Raw genomic sequence first — 12,804 nt, forward strand, 5'->3', positions numbered from 1 at the left:
AAAATGTTTCAGGGCGTAACACCAGTCAAGGGAGAGACAGCTCAACCCAAACTCACATTCTCAGCTTTATTCACCATCCTAGTGATGGGTCCTCTGTACAGTGTAGGAAAGGGGAACCCCGCCCGCCCCGAAACCAGGAGTATGGAGAGACAGTGCAGGCCAGACTTGACCGTCAGTAAAGGTGACAAGGATGACCAGAGACTGGCAACCACACCACGAGGAAGCCAGGGCGGCCCTTCCAAGTCTCATCAAGGACCGGGAGCGGGTTCCAGAGCCCCAGGGGCCTAACAGTACGATCCCCAGAAGCCAAGGTCCGTAAGCCATCAAGGAGCACCGAGGCCCTGGAGAGACCTAGAGGGCCAGGGTGTCTTTGATGAGCCTGCGCATGGTGGTGGTGACGGAGGAGCCCAGGGCATCGGTGATCTGGAAGGAAATCTTATAGAGGTAGGGCTGCACGTCCCGCAAGCCCGTGTCAAATACGTTGTCCACCTCTGACTGCGTGGGCATCTTGGGCAGGTACTCGTGCCGGTTCATCACCTCCACGATGTTGATGATCTTCTCGCAGAGCTTCTCCCCCACCTTCTCCCGGCAGATCTGCCGCTCCTGCTCCGTGGCCAGGGCCACCACATGCACCTTGACCGTCCACACTTCCCAGGGGATGCACTCGTCGGAGAACGGCCAGCGAGACTTCTTCTTCTGGTAGAACTCCAGGGACATCTGCCCCAGCCCGTCGCCCCCGGAGTTGCGCAGAGCATCCTGGGGAAGGAGGAGCAAGAGTGAGCAGGCCAAGGCCTCCACTGGGTTCTCACCTGCGAGGGCCAGCTTCCTATGCCCCAGAGAATCGCTCTCTTTATCAGACCTCCAGGGAGGGCAGGGAACGAGACCCAGACAGTAAAGGATTTGTGTAAAGTGACACAAATGGCTCCTCTTAAGCAGAATCCTCCTTCATTCCCTCGAAGACAACCTAAACTCAGTTTCTCAAGAAAAGCCCGGTGATCCTTGAATAGAGAGACAGAAGCGAATGGGGCCACCTGGTCTAATAAATCTGCCTGTCCCCCCATGGGGTGCGATGGCCCACTCTTCCTCCCAGTGTAGCCAAGACCCCAAAGCCCCTTTCTACCTTTCTCTCTGAGTTAGGGTCAACCCAAAGATAAGGATGCCTCCCTCAACTCCTTAACAGCTCATCAGGAAGTGAGTCTCTCGTTTATTGACAAACCAAGCTCCCATTCCCTCTGCTGACAGTAACAACAGCTACCGCTTCTACAGTGTCTCCTGCGTGACGGCTCTCCAGCACTTGACATATTTGACTCCCTTAATCCTCGTGGTGCATACACCCTATGAGATGGGTACAGCTTTCATTCCAAATTTACATATAGTGAAACTGCAGTCCAGAGGAGCAGAGTCACTTGCCAAGATCACACACTTGTGGGTGGTAGAGTCCATGCCCTTAAGAGTCCACTGTGTTTCGTGTGCCTCTCATAGGCATCTGGAGGACAGGAGTCTGAACACCCCTGCCTCCCCCGAAGGGGGACAGAGAAACTCATGAACGTGCCCTTTCTAGGCTTGGAGCGATGGGAGGGTGGGGAGTACCCTGTGGCTGGTAGAGTCTACCCCCTATGAGGATCACACGTGTATGGAATGGAAGCCAGACAGACAACCCTCCTCCTCCAATCTCAGGAAGGGCACCTTAAGAGAAATTCCCTTGGTTACTTTAAATTGTAAAAATATGCACTCGCTGAAAGAGTGAAACACTGCAACCCTGAATGAAGACACAATTAAAAATCACACCTCCATTCCCACCCCGAGATGACCAACGTGAGCAGCCTGGTGTGTCCCTTCCACCTTTCTCCTAGCCCCTACAGGCCCACACAGACATCTGCCATACCGCCCACAGGACCCTTCTCTGGGACAGCCACTGCCTGAGCCCAGCAGCCCTCCCTCTCAGGGAATCTCATATGAGAAAGGCCCGAAGCAGAAGCAGAGAGGTGTCAGTAGAGAGGCCAAGAGTGCAGAGGCGATGCTCAGCCAAGGGTCCTGGGCCGCCAGTGCTCCAAGGGCTTCCGGCTCTCCTTGCTGGTATTTTCACAAGGCCCCCTCATCTACCCCCCTACCAAGCACTCCCCACCCAGAGGAGCTCTGAACACGCCTGTTCCTGAGAACCTGAAAGAACCTGAAATGCACACCTAGGAAGGGTGAGCTGGTCCAACAGCAAGCAGGTGACGACACTCAGCAGCCACCTGCTGCCCACTGCGCCCCACCTTACCCTGAACTCCCCGACGACCTTGCGCAGAGCGCGGTCCAGCTCCTCCGAGGAGACACGCACATAGGTGAAGTCGATGAAGTCGCAGTCCACGTCCTGGGTGCCCACGGTGCCGATGGAGTAGGTGCCCTCCTTCTTGTAGTGGAACTTGCCAGTGCTGCGGTGCAGGAGCACCGTGTGCAGCACGGCCAGCATGGCCTCCTCCACCTGCCGCCCCTCAACCGACACCTCCAGCACCTCCGATCGACAGTTCATCTTGCAGTCGGTGGCCCACGCTGAGGTCAGGACCAGAGGAAAGATGGTGGAGCTTCACCCCACCCAGGGGCCACCCTGCAAGAGGAGCCAGGTCAGAATGTGGACACATTCTGCTGATTGGCGTGTCACCTGTTCACATCCTTCGGGGCCCAGCCCTGTCCCCTGCCATCACGGCCCTTCTCTGCTCTGTAGCCGCACGTGCTGGCAGAGGACCACAGACTCTTGGGATGGGAGACGGGGAGAGCCTCAAAGCTACCAATCCAAACACCCAGCTCCAGCCTGAATTCCGTGACGGCATCCAGTGTGGTTTACAGCACATGCTCACTGTAAACCCCTGCCAGCCCCAGCCCTGGAGAAGCTGCCAGGATGGAGGACAGACAGGCAGGTAAACTTCACCAGAGTACTGAGACGCCATGATGGGAGTGAGAAGAAAAGGAAGACTGGAATCTGATCTCCTGGGACCCTGAATGACCAGGCATCTGGACTCTGTCCCGAGGGCGGTGAAGAGTCCACGCATCACTGTCCAACACTGAATCTGCGCATCAGAAAGTTAGCTCCAGCCAACAGATGAAGAATGGCTCGTCACTATTTGAGGGGTCACAGACTGCTCTGAGAAGTCAGTGAAAGCTAAGAAGACTGAACTTGAAAACCTGACTGACACATACACACCAAATCTCACAGACTGCGGTAAAAACTTGCCAATTTAAGGGACTCTCCTGGTGGTCCAGTGGCTAAGACTCTGAGCCCCCAGTGCAGGGGGTCCGGGTTGGATCCCTGGTCAAGGAACTAGATTCCATATGCCCCAGCAAAGATCGAAGAACCTGCATGCCACAACCAAGACCCGGTGCAGCCAAATAAATAAACATCAAAAAAAAAAGCTTGTCAATTTAAGGCAGAAAGGGTTGGGCAAGGAGTCCAGTTAGAGGCCACCACAGTCGTGCCATTTCCAGACAGTGCAATGGGATGCGGCAGCGTGATGTGCAGAGTGTGGGGTTTCCACATCCAATGGCCCAGGGTCCGAATCCCAGGTCTCCAGTAACTTGCTCTCTGACCTTAAGCCAATCACTCAACCTCTGAGTCTACTTTCTTATCTGTAAATATGGAATAAAATAACACATGTAAAACACAGCAGGCTGGTGGTTAAGAGCAGGGACTCTAAAGCCAGACTGCCTGGGCTGGAACCCCAGCTGTCTCATCAGCTCACTGTGTGATCAAGGGCATGTTGCCTCACCCCTAAGTGCCTCAGGTTCCCCAATCCATAAAAAAGGGATATTCACAATAGCTACCTTGAAGGTGTCCTCTCCAGAATAGGGTGAGTGAGCATCTGTGAAGCACTTGAAGCAGTTCCTGGCAAGCACTAAACACTCAGTATGACCTGCTCTAATTACTACGTTATTATTGCTGAGAGATGACGAAAGGCTAGGACAGGACTGGTGGAGGGCGTGGGAAGGGAAGAACAGGCTCGAGGACCAGAACTTCATCAGTATGATGAGCTGAGAATATGAGCTGAGAAGGAGAGGGAACAGTCAACTTTCTTAGCTGAGAAGGTTCAGCTTACACACCTCCCCTGACAGGGAATTCACCACCTCTCCCAGCAGGTCATTCCAGTCTTTTCAAAGTTCTACTCAGAGACTCCCTCTATGGAAGGACTTTGTCTCTTAGTGCCTTAAACTGCTAATCTTAATTCTGATATCAAGAGTCACACACAGAATAAGTCCCACCCCTTTCCCACAAAGGAGCCTTTCAGATATTCAAAGGCAACTCTGCCATCACCCCCTTACTCCTTCTACAGGTTAAAGGTCTCCAGTCCCCATAAACATTCCAGCTTCACATCACATCTTAATTCCTCAGGGGCGGGCAACTCTCTTCAAAGTGTACTGGTTTGTCTCTTTGCCCCTGAAGTCAGGGAGGCAGTCCACAGACCACTCGGAGATCAAGCTGGCTCTGCCTCTCACTGGCAATCAGCCCAAGACTGCCTGCTGCTGCTGCTGCTGCTACGTCGCTTCAGTCGTGTCCGACTCTGTGCGACCCCATAGACGGCAGCCCACCAGGTCCCACCGTCCCTGGGATTCTCTAGGCAAGAACACTGGAGTGGGTTGCCATTTCCTCCTCCAATGCATGAAAGTGTAAAGTGAAAGTGAAGTCACCCAGTCGTGTCCGACTCTTAGCGACCCCATGGACTGCAGCCTACCGGGCTCCTCCATCCATGGGATTTTCCAGGCAAGAGTACTGGAGTGGGTTGCCATTGCCTTCTCCGAAGACTACCTGTATCTTATCTTTTCACAGGTGTTAATCTTGTCTGGTCTCTCCTACTAGCAGACGATTCCTTAATGGCAGGGGCTGTATCCTATTCATCAGTGGAATCTCAGTATACCTGGTTCCGAGTACACAGCAACTGCTCAATTCATCCTGAAAGGACTGCTGGACTGATTTATCCCATATATACTCTTAGGATGAGCAGGGCTTCTTGCTCATTTCTGCCCTCTAGTCTAATTCCATCCAGCAGTTTCCCATCGGAAAACTCCCAGCTCTGGTCCAACTCTCTTTTCTTCCACAAACCCCTTTTGGTATCCCCCACAAACTGTCAAATAGGCCACCCCTCTTTTCACTTTTGCCCCAAATCCAGGTTCTTCCCTCATTCTCAGTGCTATTCAAGATTCCACTTCTTCAGGAAGTCAACACGAACCAACCCCAGCCTCCTTCCCAACGCGGCCACCTTTGCTCTGCGATGGGCTTGTCTGCTCCCTCACCCTCGACCCCCCGTGAGCAGGGGACTTTGCCAGGGCAGTGCCTGGGAAGTCTCGTCGCTTCGGTTCCCCCAAGGCCCAGGTCTGCAGAGTACCGGGGCAGACGCTGATCGATGCCTCCTCTGGGTCAGGCCGGAGCACAGGGTTTCCCCCAGCCTCACCTTACGCGGAGAGGCTGGCACGCGGGTCACTCAGGATGGATCTTGCCCTTTCTCCTCCTCACGCACAGGTACGTACGTCCTCCGCAGGTACGATCTCCGCAGGTACGCCGAAACCTCCCCGCGCGCCACGAGCCGCAAGAGACAGGCTGAACGCAAAAACACAAAGTTATTCGGCTCCGCATCGAGAGACCCTGTCGGACGCAGGAAGGACTTCCCGTCCGGGTTAAGTTTCTCCCGCCGCCAATGCCGGCGAACCTCCACGGTCCAGGGACGCGGGAGGAGCGGAGCCCCGCGCCCAGCCTGGCCAGGCCCGGGAGTTCGAGGCGCGCCCGCGCTCGCACAGAACAAGGGCCACACGGCTAGAACTGTCTCCCACCTCCCAGAACCCCGTCTGGGACCCGCGGGGCAAGAAGCGGCCCTCCCGGAGGAGACCAGATCACCTCGGCAAGAGGCGGTGCCGGCGCCGGAAAGGCCCGCCCCTGCGAGCCCGGCCGGTCCCACCTGCTCCATCGGCCTCCGGCGGGGGCGCGAGCACAGCTGGCCGAGCCCTGACACCAGTGCAGCTGCCCGGACCGTTCCACCTCCACACCGGCGGACAAAGACCACCTCATGGTGCTCTATATTTTGAATATTGCTTTCTTCTGGATTATGTCTCGGATTTTAAAATTTGATGGTAAGAAGTATCCCCCTCGTTTGGACGAGTCCATTTAACCCCACCACCGAGGATGTTGTTGTGTTTCGGCTGGAACAACTCACTTCCGCCATAGAGATGAGAGGGAAGGAGGGACCTGACGAGCTCTGTGCTGCCTCCCTAGACGGAGAAGAGTCATCGGCAGAGGCCACCCCTGGGACCGAGACGTGGTCCCCAATTCTGGTCTCAGAGGACTGGAAGAGGTACCAATCCCCTAAGATGAGGGACATGGCATTTGGAGAGGTGCCCTGGAGATGAACTTGGGCCAGTGTTCTGAGTGGGAAAACTTTAGTTGGTTCAGTGTGCATAATGGAAGATACCAGGCAAAGGGGGCTTAACCTTACTCGGTTATCTTCACACAGGAGCACTTCTTGGTGCTCTGCCATGACCAGTCTGGTGACTGTTCTTGTAAAGCTTGTAATTCTGCCATTGCCTCTGTATGGGCCTCTTGATGTCATTCATCCTTTCTGATTTCCTCCTTTATAAACGGGGCCTGGGGAAGGAGAAAGTAGCCGGCCTGACAGGCCAACATCCTCCTCTAGAGCCTGGACTTAACCGGAAGGGAATCAGGATGAACTACTGAGAGGGGAGGATCTGTGAGAAGGCAAAGGAGGGACAAACAGGGCAATTAGAACCAGCCCTGGGGAGGGGGAAGAAAGAGCCTAGGGACTTCTCTGGTGGTCCAGTGGTAGAGACTCCGCTCTTCTGCTGCAGGGGACGCTGATTCGATCCCTGGTCAGGGAACTAAGATCCCATATGCTATGCGGCATGGCCAGGAAAATAGAAAAACAGCCTAACTTCCACCGACTGCCGGAGACTGTGGGGAGTGACTGGAGGCACTCTGTGCCCTGACACACTCATCTCAGGAGCTTTCACTGCCACTGTCCTGACATCACCATCGTCAGAATTACCTGTCACTGAGCTTTACAAGGAGAAGGCAATGGCACCCCACTCCAGTACTCTTGCCTGGAAAATCCCATGGACGGAGGAGCCTGGTAGGCTGCAGTCCATGGGGTCGCTAAGAGTCGGACACGACTGGGTGACTTCACTTTCACTTTTCACGTTCAAGGACATGGCAACCCATTCCAGTGTTCTTGCCTGGAGAATCCCAGGGACGGGGAAGCCTGGTGAGCTGCCGTCTATGGGGTCGCACAGAGTCGGACACGACTGAAGCAACTTAGCAGCAGCAGAGCTTTACAAGGCACCACACTAGCACTTCACATGCACTAGTGTGTTGATTTCTCCAACTGCCTTGGAAATTAAGTACAATTTCTCCCCAGTTTACAGATAATGAAACTGAGGCCCAGTGATACAGAGTGACAAGCTATGATGGGATATTTTATGCGTCAACTTGACTGTGCCACAGAGTGCCCAGACATCTGGTTAAATATTATTCTGAGTGTGTTCATGAGGGTGTTTCTGGAAGAAAAACATTTGAATCACAGACAGTGTGGCTTCCCTGGTGGCTCAGTGGTAAAAAATCTGCCTACCAATGCAGGAGATGCAAGAGGCATGGGTTCAGTTCCTGGGTGGAGAAGATCCCCTAGAGAAGGAAATGACAACCCGCTCCAGGATTCTTGCCTGGGAAATCTCGTGGACAGAGGAGCCTAGCAGACTATAATCCATGGGGTCACAAAAGAGTTGGACACAACTTAGGGACCAAACAACAACAAAGCAGATTGCCTTCCCTACTGAGGGTAATAGTGTTAGCAGCTCGGTCGTGTCTGACTCTTTGCGACCCCATGGACTGTGGCCCACCAGGCTCCTCTGTCTGTGGAATTCTCCAGGCAAGAATACTGGAGTGGGTTGCCATTTCTTTCTCCAGGGAATCTTCCTGACCCAGGGATTGAACCTGGGTTTCCTGCATTGCAGGCAGATTCTTTACAGTCGGAGCCACCAGGGAAGACTCTATGTGTGGATGGGCCCCAACCAGTCAGTTGAAGCCCTGAATGGAATAAAAGGTTCTCACCCTCCCCGATTACTTTCAAGTTGGGACATCAGTTTTTTTTCCCCCTACCTTCAGACTTGAACCAAACTATCAGCTCCTCTTGGGTCTCGAGCCTGCCAACATTCAGAATCACACCATCAGCTCTCCTGGATCTCCAGCTTGCTGACTGCAAATCTTGGGACCTGTCAGCTTCCATAATCACATGAGCCAATTCCTCATAATAAATCTCTTTCTATATATACACATCCTATTGGTTCTGTTTCTCTGGAGAATCCTGACTAATACATTTGCCAAGGCCACACAGCTACTCTTTCCTCATTCTGCCAGTCTTTTTTCTTTTTCTTTTTATCTTTTGGCTATGTCACACAGCATGTGGGATCTTAGTTCCCGACCAGAGACTGAACCTGTGCCCCCTACACTGGAAGTGTGGAGTCCTAACTACTGAACCACCAGAGAAGCCCCCTGCCTGTCTTTTTTCCCACTCTCCTCCCTCCACACCTCACCCCGTCCGTCCCTGGAGCCTTTCCTGCCTGAGGATGAGGTTGAGACATCTCACCTCTCCTGTCTCAGGCCCAGATCCTGGCCAATCCTTGCCTCCTCATACTTCCCTGAATCCTTAAAGGGCTATTCTTACTGTAACTCTGATCCTGAGTCCTACACCCATCTGGGTGGTCCTGTCAGGAACATGGGGGGTGGGGTCTCAGCCCCTCAAAATGAGGCTGTGTGGAATGAATTCTCCCATCCTCTGCCAGCACTCCTGCTGACCCAGATGGAATCATGCAATCATGCTGCACCTGTGAAACTTTCCCCATGCCAGGCCCGTGCGCTGCCTACCAAGGGGGACGAGTTGCAATCCTGGCCCTCCGGGAAGGCCTCAGAGTCTCACAGAGGAGATGGACCAGGAGTTGCACCTGGGTGGGAAGACACAGCAAAGGGTATGAAAAAATGACAGCAGGTTCTGCAGGGGCCAGAGGGGGCCAGAATTGAAGCCACTGCTGTAATCCCAGAAAGATGCCTGTGGCCTGGAATAGAAAGTGACACAGTCAGAGTGAAAAGGAGTCCCAGGCCCTGCTCTCAGCAAGCTGGGAGGTGACTGGGCACCAGCAGAAAACCAGGACAACAGCAACCAGAGGAGATGGACAAGAAGGGGGGTTGGCAATTCCGGGAAGAAGTGGGGCCACATGGAATTATGCTGGGGAGGCTTCCTGAAGAAAGAGAAAGAAAAGAGCTAGAGGGAGAGGTCTCAGCGAGGCTGGAAACCGAGCATTCTGAGGCAGGACGGGCCAGCACAGGGGGAGCTGACTTCTCAGTCAGAGTCACGGCCAGCCGGGCAGACAGGCGACTGGCGAAGGCCCTCTGAGGCACGTCTGCGGCGAAAGCTTGCGGAGGGACCTTGAAGGCCAACCCAAGACCTTGGGAGTAGGCAGCTGGCTTCGCAAGGCGACTGTGGCCTCAGATGGCCCCACCCCATCCCAGTGCACCCAGGGGAGAGCTAAGCCCTGAAGCCACCCCCAGCCGCTCCAGAGCTGACCCCCGTGCGTCACAGGGAGTGACTCAAGCCTCAGCAGCAACAATGAGTGGGACTGACGTCAGGCTGGGGGCTCCTGACAGTGGCCAGCTTGGCTGGGCAGCCGGCACCCTGCCTCCCGACCCTCTAGTCCGAGCCAGGACGCGGGGGCGATGAGGACCAGCTGTCCACTTCTGACATCTGCCCCCTGGGATCCTGGGCAGGGGCTACTCCACTTCCCACTCTTTCTGGGCTGTCACTCCCAGCCCCCACCCCTTAAGGCAAAGGAAATGGCTGGGCGGACGAGAGAGTGACAGAGAGCGTGAGAAAGAGGGGCCTCCCAGCCCAGCCTCGTCAGGAGCCTCAAGACCTGGGCAGGGCAGGAGGTGGCACTGGCTGCCCTTTGCCCCGGGATGCGTGGGGCTCTGGCCTTTGGTGTTGGGGAAGACTGGTGTGTCTCTGTCTCGCAGAAGATCTTTGTGTTTATCTCTCTGGCCAACTGGGGTGGGGCTTTGTTTCTGCGTCTGTCCCCCAGAGGGAAGGGGTCAAGCTATCCTTCCTGCAAAGTCTGTGCCTCTGTTCCTCTGGGAGGTGTGTGCATGACTGTTGTTCTTTGGGGCAGAGGATTCTGTGAGACTATCCATGCAAGAAAAGAGGCCTGTTTACCCACCCTTCGTAAGGGAGTGTCTCCATCTACTCCTGGGGGGGCTGCTTTTCTCTCCCAGGTTTCCTGTTGGGCTGTATCTGTCCTCAAGGTACCCCAGTTACCTGGGATAGGTCCAGGTCTTCCGCTTGGGCAACCCTGATGCTAGACTCCCTGGATGGGGGCCCTGTTTCTCTGCTGTGCCTGGATGAGGGCAGCAACAGTCAGCACCCGCCTGCCTAGCTCGCAGCTGGGCACTGCTCCCTGCTAACGCAGCATGTACCAAGAAGGGCCCCCCCGCGCTCCCCTCCCAGCCCAGCTGCCACCCCCAGCCCTCACAGCCGTGCCGGCATGATTTATGGTCCTGAGCCAGCACCTGTGTGAGACCTTGAGGAGACCTCAAGTGGCCCCCCCCTGGTCTGGCAGGGTCAGGGCCCAGCAGGAAACAAAGGGGAGCAGGGGTGGTGGGCAGGATGGTCAGAACATGGGCCTAGGGGTGGGGGGCAGGAGACAGATGCCAAGGCCCCAGGGCCTTCAGGCAGCTCTGAGTCCAGCTGGGGACCCTGAAATGTGCCCCCTGCCCTCAGAATGTTCCCAGCTGTGTGGCAAAGGAGATATTGAGGGGGTGGAAAGGGGTTTCTTCAGTCTTGTGCTCCTTCCTGCCCTTCCCACAGCAGACTGGAAGCTTCGAAGTCCCACTGGATGGCCTAGGCCTTACCCAACAGCCCCCAGCCTGGGACCAGGGCAGGGCTGGCAGCGGCCTGAGCCTGAAGCAGGGAGGAGAAGAGGTTTGGGGCTCCAGGTAACACAGAGCAGCTGCTGGCTGAGCTGTAGGGCTTTAAGACCGGGCCTGGACAGGGCCGCAAGCAGATGGACAGAGGCTCACCCCTTTAGCCTCATGTTCTGAGAAGGCCCAGCAGCCCTGGGGTCACTGCTAAAGTCAGGGGCTTAGTGAAGCTGGGGCTCATCTAGATTTAAGCTAAAACACCCTGGGAATCCCCAGGCCCAGCTCTTACCTGAGGCAACCCAGCACTGCCCTCAACCAGAACAGGCCCAACATAGTTCCTCATTAGCCATGGAAGGCATCACTAGACCTGCAGACTGTCCCCAGCTGCCTACCTCTGAGAAATTCTCATACGCTTCTCTCCTCAGCCACAGGGCCATCTACCATCCAGCCCAGCGCCCTGGACATTCAGAGCAACCGTGAGGTACCCTACAGCTCAAGTACCAAGTGGTTGCCTGTGAGGGTCAGAAGCTTCTGTGCCTCCTTGAGGCCGAGCCTCGTCACCTCCCTCCATAACCACGGCAGCTTCTTCCATCCCAGGCCCTAGTGAAGGGCTGTCTCCCCCTACTCACTCAGACCTTAGACCTCAGAACCATAGCCCCTTCACTGTGGCACCTCCGGACTGGGGGCCTCTGGGCTCGGGGCCCAGCGTGGGTGAGGCTGGGGACAGAGGGAGGCAGGCTTCCTGGGTCTCCTGTGAGGACAAACAGAAAGCTTTGAGGCCTCGGAAAATCCCGCCTGGGATTCCAGGCCCTGCCGGCGTCACTGCCTTTTGACTATTGTCCCCAACGGAAATGACCCAGCCCCCAGGCTGCAGGGACAGAGCGGCCATTGTGAGGCCCCACCAGGCTCAATGCCCCCTTGTTCGTCCTCCCAGCCCCTAGCAAGACTCCGAGGCCAGTTCTTCCAGTTGCTAGTTGGAAAGAAAGGGCCTGCCTTCAGGCACCAGGCCTTGGGTGGGGCAGGGCGGGGCTGGAGAAATCAGCCCCCCTACCCTGTACCCCTATCGCCCAAGTCCTGGAAACAGCCACTGTCCATGGTGTTTCTGCAACTCACACGGCCCTGTACAGGGAGACCTAGTGATTAAGTACAGTAGTTAGACCCACCCAGCTCAGCCACTTAGAAGTCAAGTGACCTTGGGAAAGTCATTTCCTTTTCTCTGAAATGAATTCTCTTCTTTGGCGAAAACAATAGCTATTATTTATTGGTGCTTGCTAAATGGCAGGCACTGCTGGAAACAACTTTGTATACATTCACCTTGTAATCATTATAGCAACTTTGTGAAATAGATACTATTTTCCCCACTTATAGATGCTCAAGCTAAAGCTCCAATCTTTTGACCACGGATATGAAAAGCTAACTCATTGGAAAAGACCTTGATGCTGGGAAAGGTTGAAGGCAAAAGGAGAAAGGGGCAGAGGAGATGGTTAGATAGCATCACGAACTCAATGGACATGAATTTGAGCAAACTCTTGGAAAAGGCAATGACAACCCACTCTAGTACTCTTGCCTGGAGAATCCCATGGACGGAGGAGGCTGGTGGGCTGCAGTCCATGGGGTCACGAAGAGTCGGACACGACTGAGCGACTTCACTTTCACTTTTCACTTTCACTTTTCACTTTCATGCATTGGAGAAGGAAATGGCAACCCACTCCAGTATTCTTGCCTGGAGACTCCCAAGGACGGGGAAGCCTGGTGGGCTGCCGTCTATGGGGTCCCACAGAGTCAGATACGACTGAGGCAACTTAGCAGCAGCTGCAGCAGCAGCAGCAGCTGGGAGATAGGGGAAGACAGAGGAGCCTGGAGTG

The 12,804-nt window shown here is 55.1% G+C and overlaps 2 protein-coding genes across 4 annotated transcripts; one reads left to right on the plus strand and one right to left on the minus strand.

Moving 5' to 3' along the window:
• Positions 1 to 52: 52 nt before the first annotated feature.
• Positions 53 to 5,869, minus strand: ATG101 (autophagy related 101). Of its 2 annotated transcripts, XM_005206210.5 has the most exons (4): positions 5,800 to 5,869; positions 5,424 to 5,569; positions 2,264 to 2,590; positions 53 to 756 (listed from the first exon to the last, which is right to left on the minus strand). In XM_005206210.5, the coding sequence occupies exons 3-4, from the start codon at positions 2,513 to 2,515 to the stop codon at positions 352 to 354; spliced, it is 657 nt and encodes a 218-aa protein (XP_005206267.1). In that variant the 5' UTR covers positions 2,516 to 2,590; positions 5,424 to 5,569; positions 5,800 to 5,869; the 3' UTR covers positions 53 to 351. The 2 variants fall into 2 exon arrangements, with proteins under 2 accessions (XP_005206267.1, NP_001039599.1); NM_001046134.1 differs by having other exon boundaries at positions 5,424 to 5,858.
• On the plus strand, positions 4,336 to 8,305 carry LOC104972390 (uncharacterized). 2 transcript variants are annotated; one of them, XM_059886885.1, is made up of 2 exons: positions 4,336 to 6,317; positions 8,138 to 8,305. In XM_059886885.1, exon 1 carries the CDS (start codon positions 4,846 to 4,848, stop codon positions 6,049 to 6,051), a length of 1,206 nt encoding a protein of 401 aa, XP_059742868.1. In that variant the 5' UTR covers positions 4,336 to 4,845; the 3' UTR covers positions 6,052 to 6,317; positions 8,138 to 8,305. The 2 variants fall into 2 exon arrangements, with proteins under 2 accessions (XP_059742868.1, XP_059742869.1); XM_059886886.1 differs by lacking the exon at positions 8,138 to 8,305 and adding an exon at positions 6,829 to 8,131.
• Positions 8,306 to 12,804: the final 4,499 nt, after the last annotated feature.

This window comes from Bos taurus, chromosome 5, assembly GCF_002263795.3.
Source record: "Bos taurus isolate L1 Dominette 01449 registration number 42190680 breed Hereford chromosome 5, ARS-UCD2.0, whole genome shotgun sequence".
NCBI classification, from domain to species: domain Eukaryota; kingdom Metazoa; phylum Chordata; class Mammalia; order Artiodactyla; family Bovidae; genus Bos; species Bos taurus.

What these genes read in the sequence shown, in the direction of transcription:
- LOC104972390 (XM_059886885.1), top strand. Translation starts at nt 4,846, where the DNA reads ATGGCAGGGGCTGTATCCTATTCATCAGTGGAATCTCAGTATACCTGG.
- ATG101 (XM_005206210.5), bottom strand. Translation starts at nt 2,515, where the DNA reads ATGAACTGTCGATCGGAGGTGCTGGAGGTGTCGGTTGAGGGGCGGCAG. An exon ending in AGGTCGTCGGGGAGTTCAGG is followed by an intron (nt 757 to 2,263) that starts GTAAGGTGGGGC and finishes CTCCTTCCCCAG; the next exon opens with GATGCTCTGCGCAACTCCGG.